Raw genomic sequence first — 15,864 nt, 5'->3', positions numbered from 1 at the left:
TGGAAAGATAACTCAGTTATTCCAGTGTTGGACATCTTTAGGCAGAGAGATTTAAATGACCACTTGAGACTAGATTGGCACATATTGGGGATGTTGTAGAGAAGATGCCATGCCCTAGATAGGAGTTAGAGTAAATAAATAGAAGATTCCTTCCGACTCCACAGTTCTGTGATGCCTTATAAACAGCCATTATGTATAAATGGTTGGCATAATGATTGCAAATCATTCTCACCTATAAAATAGGTACCATGAGGATATTATCCAGATTACATTTGGTTGACCTAATTACATTATTGTGTGTCTTTGAAAGTACTAAAAATGTATATCCTTTTTTAAAAATATTTTTTATTTATTTCATTAAATATTTCCCAGTTACATTTTTAAAGATTTTAACATTCATTTTCTCTCCCTCCTACCCCTTGAGAAGGCAAGCAACATATTGATTATACATGTAGAGTCAAAAGTGTATATCCTTTTTAAAAAATTTCACAATTCAGACTTTTCAACTAAATTAATGTTCCATCCCACTCCCTACCTAGTTTTTCTAGTTTATCATATTTGGAAATATTTTGCCTACTCACTTAAACCAAGGAAAGGGGGGAGAAACCTCATTTTAAGACATAGGAAGTGATTCATTTCCGTGCATTCCTTTTTATGTCTTAAAGCCGACCTATAAATGCTCCTGTTAAAGAATCACCCACTACACCTCTTTGAATGAATCTTTGTTGTATAGATACTGATGTCCCTTGATTTTAATGACTCCCTATGTAGCTTCAGCTCAGGAAATTGATTGCCCCTTTTACCCCAATGGTGATAACATAAGACAGAGTGGGTCCTGGGAGCAGATGCCGTATCAGCAGGTTTATTGGTAAAGTTCTTCTATAATTGGTTTCCCATTCTTTCTTGAAGGGTTAGTATTATGTCTTTGGTGGTAGTGGCAACTTGCTTGATGGTGCTGCCTCAGTTAATAGTTGGTCTCTGATTACTCCTCTCAGAATGCCTCTCGGTCACTTGCCAGTGCCCTGCCCAGCCACTCTCAGGATGCCTTTCATGGTGGGAAGGGGAGGATTTTGTCACATTGATGCCCAGAGAGGCAACCCAGAGTTCCCTGGCCATGCCCCCAGCTGATTTCTGCCTACTCCCATAAAGGGACAATCTAATCAGATAATACATTCCTGCCCTGAAAACAGACAGACTCCCTCAAAGTAATTACAGTCTGGTCAAGATCTGTCTTTTTAGTCCCTGGATGTAGTCTCTCCATTAGCATTCTTTTTCTCCACTTGAGATCTGAGGGGCAGATTTGTGCCTAGGAATCAGTGCCTAAGGATTAGTATTTAGTATTTACCCTCCTACAACATAAATAAAAATATATATACCAAATAAGTGTAGGGGTCAGGTGCTAACCCATGCAAGAATCAGCAATGGCTTTATGTAAAAGAGGGGACTTGAGAGAGCCTGTGAAAAAGACTGCCCTATTTATTGGGAGGACAAAGCCAAACCAAAATGGAATTGTAGAAAGGCAGAAAGCAAAACCAAAGATAAATTCTTGATAATATTCAGGTGCCCCCTTGTCAGTGATTCAATCAACAAATGTTTATTACTATGTGCCAGGCACTGTGCTAAATGATGGGAATACAAAAAAAAAAAGCTTGCCCCCTCCCCAAATAAATAAAATTAAAAGGTTACTGTCTTCAGTGGAATTAGTTGCCCTACTAGAGAAGAGCCATTCTCTTCTGAAAAGAATCAGAATGAAGCATTTGGGCATGATATGTCACAGGTGGGGAGAGGGAGTTTGGAAGAATATTTCCTAAACAGGAAAGAGGATGGTGCTATGGAAGAGCCAGTTTTGTTATCAGGCTTCTAGCTGAGGCTCAACAGACACGCAGGAAATGAGAAAATTCAGGGCCAAGTTTTTAGAGTGGCAATTCAAAAAAATAAAACAAAAATGATTCCTTAAATATTTATGAATTTTGTTACAAATTCAGAGAATTGAAATGCAATGGGAAGACCAAAGTGCTAACTTGCTCTGTTGTTTGCATAGCTAAATTAGTTTTGCTGGGATTCATGTGAAGTATGCTTTTAAAATAATTAAGCAAGAGATAGCAAGAAGTTACAGAAACATCACATATGGTACTAAGCTTTTTATTGAATCTCAGGAAATGGCAGATTTCCTATGACCCCTTCTAATGTATGCTTTCAAAATATAAAATTCTTTCCAACACATAGATTCTCTCTACTGAACCTCTTTTCTCTTCTCTTCTTCAAAAAAACCCTTCAACTTCCTCCTTGTCTCCCTTATTTCTTATCAATAACCTAAGTAACTCTGTGGTTGAGTTCCTGTATTTATAAATTAACTCCACTGGGGAGAAAATGCTGCCCAAAAGACAGTGTCCACAAGTGTGTCATCATGTTGTCTGATACTAAAAGGCTATTGTTTGGGTGTTCATTCTTAGTCATAGAAACTTCCATAGTGACCTGGCTTGACTTTAGCACTGAGCGTTAATACTGTTAGATGCTGAGCGTCAATGAATTGGTATGATTGAGGTTGACATGGGAAGCAACATGACATATTGCTAAAGGACCAATCTTGGATTTAGGAATCCCTAGGTATATTCCTGTCCCTTGATTCATACTGGCTATGTGAACAAATCACCAAACCCCTCAGTGATTCAGACAGCTCGCTAAGACTGTAAGTTGCAGATGGATTACCAGTCTGCCATGGTGGAGGGAGCTTGTGATGATAAAATCATTTCTGGAGTACTCTAAGATTTGCAAAGAGCTTTACATGTATTATCTTAGTTAATCCTTGGTGGGGGTTGGGGGGACCCTGGAAGGTAGTTGCTGGTATTATCTCCATTGTACAAATGAGGAAATTGAGACTTAGAAAGGTTAAGTAATTTACCCAGGCTCCCACAGCTGGTGTCTGAGGTTGGATTTGAATGGAGGTCTCCTGACTCCATGTCCAGCACTCTGTCCACTATGCCACCCAGCTTCCAGTTGAATCACAAGAATACCACCCCCCCAAAAAAAATGAGGTTGAAGTAAACATCTCGCCCATTTTGCTGGTAGGAAGGAAAACTAAGACCAACATTTCATTAGGATCTTCATATTTTAAAGATCATCTACTCCCTTCTTTTTTTGTTTCTTGTTTATTTGGTTTTGGTTTTTGTTTTTGGCTAGGCAATTGGGGTTAAGTGACTTGCCAGGGTCACACAGCTAGTGAGTATTATGTGTCTGAGGCCAGATTTGAACTCAGGTCCTCCTGACTCCAGGGCCAGTACTCTATCCACTGTGCTACCTAGCTGCCCCAAGCCCCTTCTTTTTTGAGAAGGGAAACTGAGGCCCAGAGAGAAGAAATAATTGTCCAAGGCCATAGTTAATAAGCTGCAGACTTGGCTTTTGAATGCAAATTCTAACTGCAAATCTAGTGTTTTTAACTTTAGTACCTCTGGTCAGTAGTCAAGAAACATTTATGAAGCACTTACTGTGTGCCAGGCACTGTGAGCTAAGCACTGAGGATACAAATTTTTTAAAAAGAGACACCGTCCATACCCTCAAAGAGCTTGCATTCTAATAAGGGAAGACAACATGTAAAAGAAAGCTGAAAAGGAGGAGTACCCAGCACAGCAGAATGGTGGAGAAGGCAAAGAAATCCAGAATTAATGCATCTGGGTGGGATACAAGGAGGTGTGTGAGGAGATGTCACTTCTCTTCCCTCTCCTTAAGTAGAGGAGTTTATGGCTCTACCCTCCTGTGAGAAGGGCAGAGGGTTCGGATGAGGGGTGAGTAACACAAGGCTAATTAGATCTGGCAAGATTGTGACATTTCCCAATGATGAGTTTACTGAGAGCTTCTTTGTTGTTCAGTCAGCCCTTCATGACCCCATTTGAGGATTTCTTGGTAATGATACTGGAGTGGTTTGCCATTTCTTTCTCCAGTTCACTGTACAGATAAGGAAACTGAGGCAAACAGGGTTAAGTGACTTGCCCAGGGTCACACAGCTAGTAAGTGTCTGAGGTCGGATTTCAGCTCAGATCTTCCTGACTCCAGGCCTGACAGTTGTCAAAGAAGTTCAAAATGAATTCAACCAGGTGGGAAATGAGATGTCAGGGTCCCAAGTTCATATTCCTAGTATTATCACATGCCAAGATTGGCCTTGGAATCCCCATATGTCTTTGTATATACGCAAGTACTGTGGCCAGGCACTTAATTTGATTTTTTTGTATTTGTATTTCAGGAATGGGCCTTAACAAAGGACAAGTCAGTAAAACATATGGATTTGTGCCTTACTGTGGTGGACCGAGCACCAGGCTCCCTCATAAAACTACAGGGCTGCAGAGAAAATGACAGCAGACAGGTGGGTACAACCAAAAGAGGAGCATGCATCTTTATGAATTCAAAACCAAGCTGGTTGGTTTCTTGATTCTGAGACATTTGGTGGGTGGGCAGAATGTCCCCTGCCACTTCCATCCCTCTTCTTTTTTGCCTGCAAAACTCTGCCATGTTTCAAGGGAGTAGCTGTACCTGCCCAAAGTTTACTTCTTTATGTTAGTTGTTTTGTGTTTTGTTTTGATGCTTATCCCTTCTATCACCATGTCAACTAAACTCCTTAAGGGGAGGGGCCACGTCTGATGCCTCATTGTGTCTCCCTCTCCCACTTTTCACATGATCCTTAAACATAGTCTTATAATCACAGAATTTGGAATACACCTCAGGAGCCGTCTGACCCAACCATCCAGTTTTAGTGAGTTCGCTGGGGCCACCCATACGTAGGAGAGAATCCTTTTACAACCTAACAGGTGGTCGGTCATTCAGCCTCTGCTCGAGAACCACTGCTGTGGGGATATCAGCTGCCTCCCCAAGATTGTCCCTTTTGCTTGAGGATAGTTCCAGTTCCTAGGAAGTTTTTCCTGTTAGCAGGCCTTAATTTATCTCTACCACATCCACCCATTGCTTCTAGTTCTGCCTTTGGGGTGGACAAGTCTAGTTACTTTCACCCACATCAGCCCTTTCAGTACTTGATAGTTGTCATGCACCCCCCCCCAATTCTCCTGTTCTCCAGTAGGCACTCAATATTGTTGAATGACTGATTTCATACTAATGACCACAGTACAGAATTAATGCTTGACTCGTAGACTTATGCTGCCTAGGAAAACCTACCCATAGTATAGGTGCAGGATAGGCGAACAAACAGATAATATTCAACTATTCTGTAAACCCTTGCTAAAATTTTAGAACAAGGAAGCAGAGACAACTATCATGTTTCACCAGTTGGCTAAACCATATAAGAGTAACCTTATATAGCAAAACCTCATTTATTTGGACTGACTTGGTGAGGCTGAGTTAATGAAAAGTCTGAATTTTGGATGGATGGCCTTTAAAAAAAAATGAAATTTTTAAAAAGATGAAATTTTTATTACTTTCAAGCAAGACACATAACCCCAAACTACAGTCAGCATGGGTGCTAATAGTAAAATGGGCTAAGCTCATGAAAAACTAGAATTAATCTTATAGAATCTTTCCATCTATGGTACATTATTGGGGATTATATTTCATTTATTTCAAAGTACATGAATTAATTTTTCAACTCAGAAGTTGAAGGAATATTTTATTTCTTGGGCCTTGGCGTAATACTGTAGATTTTAGACTATGTTTCCCCTTCTTGTAAATGACATTCCAGCTGTTTCTACAGAGAGAGAAATCATTTACAATTTTTACAGAATGTATGATTTCGTTAGGGTAGGAAGCTCCCTGGGAAGCACTTTCTCTACCAGTTTTTTAGTGTTTTTACTGTAGAATTCATTTTATTTTCCTGTGCCTTTTTTTTTAAATTAAATTTTATTTTTTACTATTTAAAAGCTATAGCACATCTGGATCATTAAGATCCAGATCAGTAGGATGTGACAACGTATGTTTCTTGCGTATTTCTCAGAAGAGTTTTTAGGACTGGAACAAACTTTAACCATCATACTAGTGCAGTCCACTCCTTTTACAGATGAGAAAAAAAGAAAAGAGAGGAATGACTTTGATGATGGTCACACAGGTAGTGAGTGATGTAGCCAGGATTTAAATTCAGACTGGGCCCTCTGATTCCAAATCCAAGTGCTACATCTACTAAATTTTGCAATCTGGTCCAGAATTTTGTATGTAATCAGAACTAACAACATAACCCATTTTACATCTGATACCCCTTTTTTCTCGGCCTAACACCCTAAATACAGCTAAGAGCAGGAGTTCTTAACTCGTTTGGTGTCGCAGATCCCTCTGGTGCTAGAGTGAAGCCTGGGACCCTTTCTCAGAACAATGTTTTTAACGAGTAAAATGCAAAGAAAATCAGTTACATTACTGCTGCTGCCCAGTTATTTTTTAGTTATTTTCATCTCTTCCTGACCCCATTTGGGCTTTTCTTGGCAAAGATACTGCAGTGGTTTGCCATTTCTTTCTCCGGCTCATTTGACAGATGAAGAAACTGGGGCCAACAGGGTTAAGTGACTTGCTCAGGGTCACATAGCTTGTAAATGTCCAAGGCTGAATTTGAACTCAGGAAGATGAGTCTTCCTGTCTCCAGGCCCAGCACTCTTTCCACTGATTGAAATACAGATATTAAAAATTTTTAAACAAGTTCACAGACCACAGAGTTACCATTTACTGTTTTGGAACAATTCCAGGCACCAAAAGCACCTTCTGATGTGCCCAACTTATCTCACTGACAAAATGAGGCAGTGACTCATTCTTTCATTAGTCATTACTATAAGGTAGATGGGAATGTAGAAGGTGCAAGATGAGTATTATATCCTACCATTCAGTAACACAACTTCTGGCTCTCCAGTAGACTTGTTCAAAAGAGCCTTCCATCTTACTACCTAGTTAAGCTTTTTTAACCATTTCCCACCCCTCATGATTTAGGCTCCAATCCCTATAAGGACTGCCTGGGTGGCAACTAGCTTATGATACATTGCTGTGTTCACTGCAGAGGTCAATAAATATTGATTTTTATGATGAAACATAGTGATTTTTCCAGTGTCACAGAGCAATTCTGAGATATTACATAGTAGTTGTTACTTTCAAAGAGCTGTGACCCATAGGGAAAGTCTGCCTAAAGTGGGTTTGGAATCCTTTTTTTGGAGATGTTTACAAGGAGGATAAAAATGGATCTCTCTGTTCTCTGGGCATTCCATCCACGGTAGAAATAGGTTCCTAGGTTCCATATCCTCTCAAAATCCCCAAAAGCATTTCAGATATCATGTCCTTATAATGAGTACAGGTGTCTTAGTATTGGCTTGACTTTCGGTGGTGCCAGCTCTTCAAATTCTGCAAATACTTCTAGTATATGTCTGGCTATATGCTCTCTCCTGTTTCTCCCCAACCCTGACAACTTTCAGAAAAATTCTTCTGGCTTTTACACAGTCACTTTTGCTCATCACCATCCTTCATAACCCAGGTTCTCAACCCTAGAGGCATCCTCAACTTCCCCAAGAGTCATTCCCCCACCCCTACATAGCCAGTCCCTTGTCAAGTTTTATCAAGTCTACATTTGCAGCATCTCTTGCATTCTTCCCCTTCTCCCCACTCACACAGCTACCACTCCAGTTCAAAGTCCTTATTACCACTAGCCTGGAATATTTTTAAGTTTATTTTCCAATTAATAAGCATCTATTTTTTCTCCCTCCCACTCTACCCCCAACATACATACTTAAAATGTTTTTAAAAGAAAAATAAAGTCCTCCTATCCCTCCCAATACAATATTGATTTTTATGATGAAACCCCTTGTAACAAAAACAGATAGTCAAACAAAATGAATTCCCATATTGGCCACATCCAAAAATGTGCGTCTCATTCTGCGTATTTAGTCCATTGCATCTCTGTTAGGAGGTGGCTAATATGTTTCATCATCGGACCTCTGGCATCATGATTGATCATTGCACTGGTCAGAATTATTTGGCCTCCATGCCTCAAGCCTTCTGCAGTCTACTCTCCACATAGCTGCCAAAGTCATATTACCTCTAGATGTGTCTGACCACATCATTCCCTTGTTCAAAAATAAACTCCAGTAGTTCCCTATTGTCGTTAATATCAAATGCAAGCTTCTCTGCTTGGCATTTGTAAGCCATTCACAACCTGGCTCCAACCTGCCCTTCACACGTTCCAAAGTGCGGTCCAAGTGGCCCTTCGACAGGTGATCTATTCCCCATGACGAGAATGCCCACCCTTCTCACCTCTGCCTCTCAGAATCCTTTCAGGGCTCTACTCAAGCACTGCCTTCTGCATGAGACCTTTTCCAACTCCCTCTCTAGTTGCCGATGGCTTCCCCCCAAAAAAATTACCTTGTATCTGTTTTGTATATCCACACAGGTTGTGTCTTTGATAGACTGTAACCTTCTTGAGAACAGGAATTATTTCATTTTTATCTTTGTATCTCCAGTACCTGGCATATTCCAATTGCTTTTAAACGTTTATTGCTTTGATAATTGATTGGTCTTTTTGGCTGTTAAACTATTTGGGACATCCTGGACTATAGTAACCCAGACAACCATCCATCTTTGCTTTGTTCATTTGTTCAGTCATTTCTGACTCTTTGTGACACCATGGACTTGTCCGTGGGGTTTTCTTGGCAAAGATACTGGAGTGGTTTGCCGTTTCCTTCTCCAGTGTGTCCCCATTTTACAAAGGAGGAACTGAGGCAAATAGACCTTAAGTGACTTGCCCATGATCACACAGCTAATTAGTGTCTAAGGAGGTATTTGAACTCAGATCTTGCTGATTCCAGGCTTGTTGCCCTATACACTACACTACCTAGCTGCCTCACAATTTGGAACTGAGTGAAACCAACAATAACCTGGCTCCTAGCCAAAACTTTAAAATCTCTTTCTTCCTTGGAAATAATGAAGAGAATTTTTGTTTCTGTACTCTTCCAGAGCGGTCATAAACTTCTTTAGTCTCATTCACACACACACACACACACATTTTTTTTCCACAGTTTATTTTTTAGCATTAATTTTTCATTTTGAGTTCTACATTTTCTCCCTCTCCCCACCCCTCCCCCAGCCATTGAGAAATCAAGCAGTATGATACCTATTAGACATATGAAGTCATATAAAACATATTTCCATATTAGCCATGTTCCCATATCTTATTTTAAACACATGGAAATTTGGTCTTGTTGGACCAAATTTTTGAAAAAGCATGTTTTATTCAAGTGGCTAATATGTGGATCCTACCCTAACTCGCCCATACTTGGAAGAAGAAACAGCATTCATCACTTTCTTTCTCATAAAGAGGTTTATAGAAAAGTCAGCTCTCTGTGGTCTAAGGTCTGTATCAGAAAGGATTGGTTTGGTGGTTAACACGGAAAACCAGTGTGTTGGTTGGAGAGAAAGCATATAGACCTTTGCAACAGTCAAAGCCAGCAGCTTTGACTGTCCTATAAATAGGTCAGCCCGGCAGAGGTTTGTATTATAACATATCAGTCTGAGCTGTCAAACCACTTTCAAAAGATAGATCTGTGGTGGGGCTTTTTTTTTTCCCTAAAGGGTCCTTCATTTAGTTGATGCATTAGTATATGACAGGCTAATTCCCTAAGGAGAGTGGGACCAGATTCCAACTCTCTTTGGCAAAATGAATTCTAGCCAGTCTGAAATGACATGGATATCAGCGGCAGCCAGATAAAAACTTTACATGACAATTGGAGAGAGGGAGGATAAAAAGGAAAAAATAACAGAAAAACAGCATGGTAAAAGTGATTGACTACAAAATAGAATAAACCACCCCCAAAAAGTCACATTTGTGTTACATTATTCTCTTCCTCACACTCTCCATTTGCATTATGTTGTTAACATAATATGAATCAGGGTGATAAGTTTTCAACAGCAATATGTTAGTGGCGTTTGTAAGAAATTCTAGTGAAAATATACAAACAGATTTAAAATCACAAGGTCCTAGTAGAAAATCCATTGGTCATCTGTCTCATTTAAAAGACCAGGTCTGCAATAAGGTTTTTATTTTTTCCTCTTTTGTTTCCTTGCCCCTGTTCTGCATCTTCTTCCTGCCTAGTCCACTTGCCCTTTGAGACTGAAACTCCTTAGCAAATTTTATCTTGAATGCTGTGCTTTCATGCCAGTTGGAATATTTGGTTTCAGAGCACGTCACTGATTGCACGTGTTGTGTATGCATTTGCAGAGTGAAAGGAGAAAAGGAGACAAGAGTGAGAAATGTTAATTCCACAATACTAAAAGGATTTGGGGGGGAGGAAAAAAATTGTATGTATAGGAACGTTAGCACATATGGTGTAAAAAATTAATTAGAATCACAGACTACAACCTTAATGATGAAAGGCTTTTTGCTGTGTGTTTAAATTTTTTTTCTTTGAATAAGACAGACACTAATTGGAGAAAATAATTGGTGATATTTATTTTCTATAACCACCTAAACAGCTGTAGGGTATTAAGTCCCCCTGGAGGCTAGTTTTTAGAATAAGGAGGTGTCCAGGTAATGAATATGTTTTATAGACTTCAATTGAGAAGTAACATGCTGTATTGTTCCTGAGAAGGAAGGCTGCTTAGCAGAATTACCTTCACTACCCCCTCCTATTCAGTCCATGAGCAAATACTTGTCCAGTGTCTACCATGAGTCAGTGCCCAACTAGAGTGACATAGACTACTGGGTACATGAAAAGACATAAGTTCCCTCTAAGCCAATCTCTTTTACTTATAAGGCAAAATACACAGGGCCTTAGGGAGTATGATTTGAGGGGCAGCCAGAAACGCCTTCCATCCCCACCTAGCTCCCTCATTGATGTTGGAACTTTTACCATTTGCCATTCATTCCTTTGTGTCAGTCATTCTCTTCCCCAGGCTTTCTGATTTAAAATGCAAATATCCCTTACTGAGCTTACCCATCAATTTATTCACACTGAAGTATTAAGCTCTTAATCAGTTGCTTTCCTTTCTGACTCAAGTGACCAATGAGAGAAGGGGTGAGAGGCAGCATTAGGATAATGGGTCCCTGTAGGGAGAAGAGATATTAAGAGTGAGGGAAAGGGCAGATGGGAGAGGTAGCAGAGGTTAACCATCCTATCAGTTTGTCCTCAGATTCTGGGAGGAGATTATAAGCTCTGAGTAAGGCTGATTGAGATCAGTAGTTTTCTTTGTGAAGCATTCAGGCTCCTGACTTTTTTTTTCTTCCTTTTAAAGTGATGATGAATTTTTCTTTTTTTGTTCTTGGGCCTCCAAATATATCTCTCTCCCCTGTAAGTTCCTTTGTAGCAAAGATTTAAGTGGGGGGAAGGACAGTTCAGTTAGATCTACCATTTCTGACAGGACATGCAGTATTCTACCCACCCGAACCAAGAAGGGAAGGAGATGCATCCTCTCATTTCTTCTTGGGAGCCAAGCTTGGTCATTATTATTGTTGTTATTATCATTATTACCATTGTTATTATTATTATTAAGTTATAATGGACAATGGTACATAATATAACTAAGATAATTATATAATTTTATATAGTATGTAATTAGTTATATTGTCATTATAATTGCCAGCTTCATTTTTATCATCCTTTTTGTTTACAGTGTTGTAGTTATTATGTGTGGTTTTTTCCTTAGTTCTGCCTACTTTACTCTTCTTCAGTTCATATGGTTCCTCTATGCTTTAGCATTCTTCATATACATAATTTCTTAGGGTGCAGTAGTATCCTTTTCCATTCCCCAAATCCTGCTTGTTTTCCAGTTTTTTCTACCACAAAAAGTGCCTCTTAGGGGAAAGGATGTTTTGCCTTTTTTTTTTAAAATCAGTGCTTAGCACAGTGCCCAGTACTCCACAAAATGCTTGATAAACATTAGCTGACTCACTTAGGAGTGGGCATACATGGGACCATTCTTTCTGACTTTAACCTCTGTGAGAGTTAGCGTCGAGCAGTCGAATCTCTGGGTCAGAAGGTTTAGTTGTTTTAGTCCCTCAGAGGCATTTTATAATGCAACAAGAAGAGCTTTATCAAAGTATCTCTTTTCTTACATACTTATGTGCTTATCAATTTTCCTTTCCCCCTTTTGCAGAAATGGGAGCAAATTGAGAGCAATTCGAAATTGAGGCACGTCGGAAGCAACTTGTGCCTGGACAGCCGCAATGCCAAAAATGGAGGCCTGAGCGTGGAGGTCTGCAGCCCATCCTTATCACAACAGTGGAAGTTCACACTTAACCTGCAGCAGTAGGAGGGCCGAGGAAAACCACACGAAACCCAGTGAACGCCGTCACGTTTCCAACACATCGGGCAGAGTTTTGCTGATCTCATTACCGATTATATTTCTTAAACTTTCCACAGAACTATATACCTCAGTATTCCATCATGGTCTGAAAATAAGAGAACCGCAACAGCAAGGCCCAGGGGAACTGTGTGGACCAGGGGACAAGGGGAAATGCCGCTTTCCTTATCTCACCAAACACAGTGGCTGCCATGCTCCCTCTTCTCCGTGAGCCCTTTGCCATTTCTTTCCTCGCTCCTGCCTAGCACTCGCACAAACGGTCGATTAACATCCCTAGCAACAACTGACATACTATAGGAAAAATGGATCTAAACACATACAGTCTGGGGAATTAGGGAGGGAGAAAGGGGTGTAGTTAACTTTCTCACTGAGAAGATCATTTTTAAAGCTCCATTTTTTCCCCCATAAAAAGCATATTTACAGCTTCTGAAAACTGAACTGTCATTTTGAAAGTTTATGGGGGTTTTTTTTCTTCCCCTTCACCTCCCTTCCTAGCCCTCTTCCAGTCCTGAATCCCCTACTCCCATATAATGTACTTGCTATATTTGAATATGAACTTTTCTATGATGGGATTCTAAATATAAATATATATTAAAAATATGGTCAGTTCCCAGTGGTTTATATGGGTCATCATCATCATCATCATCATCATCATCATCATCATCATCCTTATCCTTGTCAATTCTCCAGAAGTCTGTTCATACATGTGAAAAGAAGAAGAGGGGCTTGAACCCAGTCATGAAATGCAGCTCTGTTCTGACAGAGGGAGAGAGCCTCACCTGTTTTCTGGGGTCTTCCCATGAGTGGGTGCTTCTCAACCAACCCAGGACACAGAAGGCAACAGAAGAGGAAAGGGAAGCATCATTCAGGGCCAAGACCCAGCCCTCCTCATCCCAGCAGCATCCATGTCTGGCATTGACTTTGGGTTTGCTGCTGTGACTTGGAGTTCACTCTGTGTGCTGTCAGTATCTGTAAACCTGTATCAGTTACTTGTATTGAAGAATATTGCTTTTGGTCTTTTAAATTAAATTTCTTTTCTTTAAAAAATAAAAACAACCCCACAGCTCCCCATGTGAGTAATGGCACAACTTGCCATAGTCCTTTGACAGGTGCAGATAAATTATGTTACGTTATGTAGCCGTCACAATACCAGCATTGGTCTAATTACTTGAGTCCATGAGACTTGGGCCTTCAGAATTAATTGAGCTGCCAGCTGAATGTTTGTGATTAGTTGTTGTGGCCGAAAATAAATCCAGTTTACGGATTAGGTCTAATTGGTGCCCTAATATGTGAGTGGCACCATCGTGGTTAAAGTGGGCTCTGAATTTCAACCTGCCTTCTCCCCAGCAACATTATTGAAGTCCTTATATTGGAATACATCACAACTTTTCTTCCCTCTTTCTAAATGACTGCATCAGTGAACTTTGGGTAAAGAAAGAAGATGAATGGAAAAATAATGCCAGAAAATTTACTGTAATGAATTTGTGCACAAGATGAGAGCCTTTTGGTTTTAGGAAGACAATTTCTGTTTAAACCACAGAGTGATTATAACCCGTAGTAAGGGGTGTGTGTGTAGTGTGTGTGTGTGTGTGTGTGTGTGTGTGTGTGTAGGGGAAAATGACTGGGTAGTTACCTTAAGGGAAAAAATATCCTTCAGGTTTGTGTGATAGATCCTTCTCTAGGAGTTTTGTCTTTTGATGATATGGAAAACGATGACTGTTAGCTAACCCTTTGTAGTAAATGGGTTTTTGGTCCTCCCAAGGTCCCAGATTCAGAAAGCTTGGGGTGCCCTGCTGGAGGAATTGCTGCAGACTGCTCTGTGTTCATCAGGTCCACATTTGTGTCCCTTTTGAGAGGTAGGGTAATTGAGTGACAGGAACAGGTGGATTTGGGATATGGGAGGGCAGTGATAAATCAACTGTTTGGCCTTTTATCCCATCCCTGTCCAATCTACCTGTAGCAAGGAATGAACACTTTCATCCCATTCCTCCTCTCCATTCTCTCCCCACCCCTGTAAAACACCAAATTTATGAGCATTTATTAGTGTGATAATACAACAGAGAAATTTTCTAGGTTGTTTTTGGCCTGCAACTGTTTCCTTTCCACTCTGTCAACCCAGCCAGATGTATTTGAAAGGAAAAGGGCTGTATGTAGGTTCTGAATTCACTCTGCAGCAGGACGCAGGATGCTGTAACACGTTCCCATCTTTGGAGAAAAAAAGAACTTCAAATAGATCCTTTGGAGGAGGCTAAGGATAAGCTTCAAGATGATGTACGTGTGCAATCATATTGAACAAATACTTATGGGCAGGAAGCTCCTGCCCGGACGCACTTACTTCTGGATTCTGTTAACTGAAATCCCAGTCACTGATGAGCTATTGCTACTGTAAAGGGCCCCCCCCCATAAGTGTAGGGAAGTGTCTCAATTTGTCTGATTTTTCTTTTTGGAGTGGGGAAAACTAGGTTTCTTACTGAATCTCTGAGCCCCACCCTACCCAGAGTTCTTAATTGTCAAACCCACTGTACTGTAAGGATGTATCTACCAAACTCTGTGTTGTGGCTGCTGCCCAAAGAGGAGGTAAGTCTTGCTTGATTTCTTTCAGAGCTGGCAACCTTCTACAATATCATGAGCAGAACAGAGAAGAGAAAGAAGAAGAAAAAAATAACAGGTGTCCTATGTTATAAGCTATGTTTACATGACACGGTGTGCCAAAGTTACTTGCTGTGATTTAATTATTTTTTAAGCATAGGGATTATCCTGCCCCGATTTTTAAAAATTAAAATGAAAAATGCCCCTCTGCGAACCCTAAAGCAAAGTATGACAAAATTGGTCGTCTTCTCTGTGGTGGTCTTTCTTACTGTCTTCATAAGAGCTAAATGATGGTATATGTGAGTATGTTTTGCAAATTTCAAAATATAGTTTGTTAATTTTTTTTCCAGTTGATTTTTAAAAAAAAAAAAGAACTGCTGTACAGAGCTTGTACTTTGTTCATTTTATAGATGGAAACCATCCTTGAAAATTGTTTAACTTAAATAAAGAAGATCCTTTATAGATAAAGGTCTCTGCTGTGGTGAAGTTGTTCTTGATTCTCGTGTAACCTAGACGTGACTGGTGTTTGAAGGCTGCGGTGATTTCCCATACCCTCTTGCCATGGATCCATTTTTTTTTTGTCTAGGCAATGGGGTTAAGTGACTTGCCCAGGGTCACACAGCTAGTAAGTGTTATATGTCTGAGGCCGGATTTGAACTCGGGTATTCCTGACTCCAGGGCCAGTGCTCTATCCACTGTGCCACCCAGCTGCCCCCCGTATTTTTTCATTACATACTTCACACATTGTTCTGCCCTTTCGTGGTTCAACATAATAGCCACCAGCATTTAGAAAGCATCTACTATGTGCTGCTAGTTGCTGTACTAAGTGCTTTATAAAATATTCCCTCATTTGGTCTCCACAACCACCCTGGGAGTTTAGGTGCAGTATTATTATCCTTATTTTAGCATTGAGGAAACTGAAGCAGAGGTTAAGTGACTTGCCCAGGGTCACAAAGCTAGTAAATGTCTGAGGCGGCATTTGAATTTGGGTCTTCTTGACTCCAGGCCCGATATTCT

The 15,864-nt window shown here is 40.2% G+C and overlaps 1 protein-coding gene across 1 annotated transcript in view; it reads left to right on the top strand.

Annotated features, from left to right (window-relative positions):
• The window catches only part of GALNT2 (polypeptide N-acetylgalactosaminyltransferase 2), a 255,773-nt gene extending 240,458 nt beyond the window's left edge, over positions 1-15,315 (top strand). Inside the window, exons 15-16 of the mRNA XM_021000444.2 lie at positions 4,238-4,357; positions 12,052-15,315. Of these exons, the coding sequence (XP_020856103.1) occupies positions 4,238-4,357; positions 12,052-12,207 (276 nt within the window). The 3' untranslated portion in view covers positions 12,208-15,315. The remainder of the gene's footprint in view (positions 1-4,237; positions 4,358-12,051) is intronic.
• The last annotated feature ends 549 nt before the right edge of the window (positions 15,316-15,864 follow it).

The sequence above is a fragment of the Phascolarctos cinereus genome, unplaced genomic scaffold (genome assembly GCF_003287225.1).
Source record: "Phascolarctos cinereus isolate Bilbo 61053 unplaced genomic scaffold, phaCin_HiC Scaffold_5;HRSCAF=322, whole genome shotgun sequence".
Lineage (NCBI taxonomy): Eukaryota > Metazoa > Chordata > Mammalia > Diprotodontia > Phascolarctidae > Phascolarctos > Phascolarctos cinereus.
Note: the sequence above shows the minus strand (reverse complement) of the source record. Positions and strands in the feature narration are given on the sequence as shown.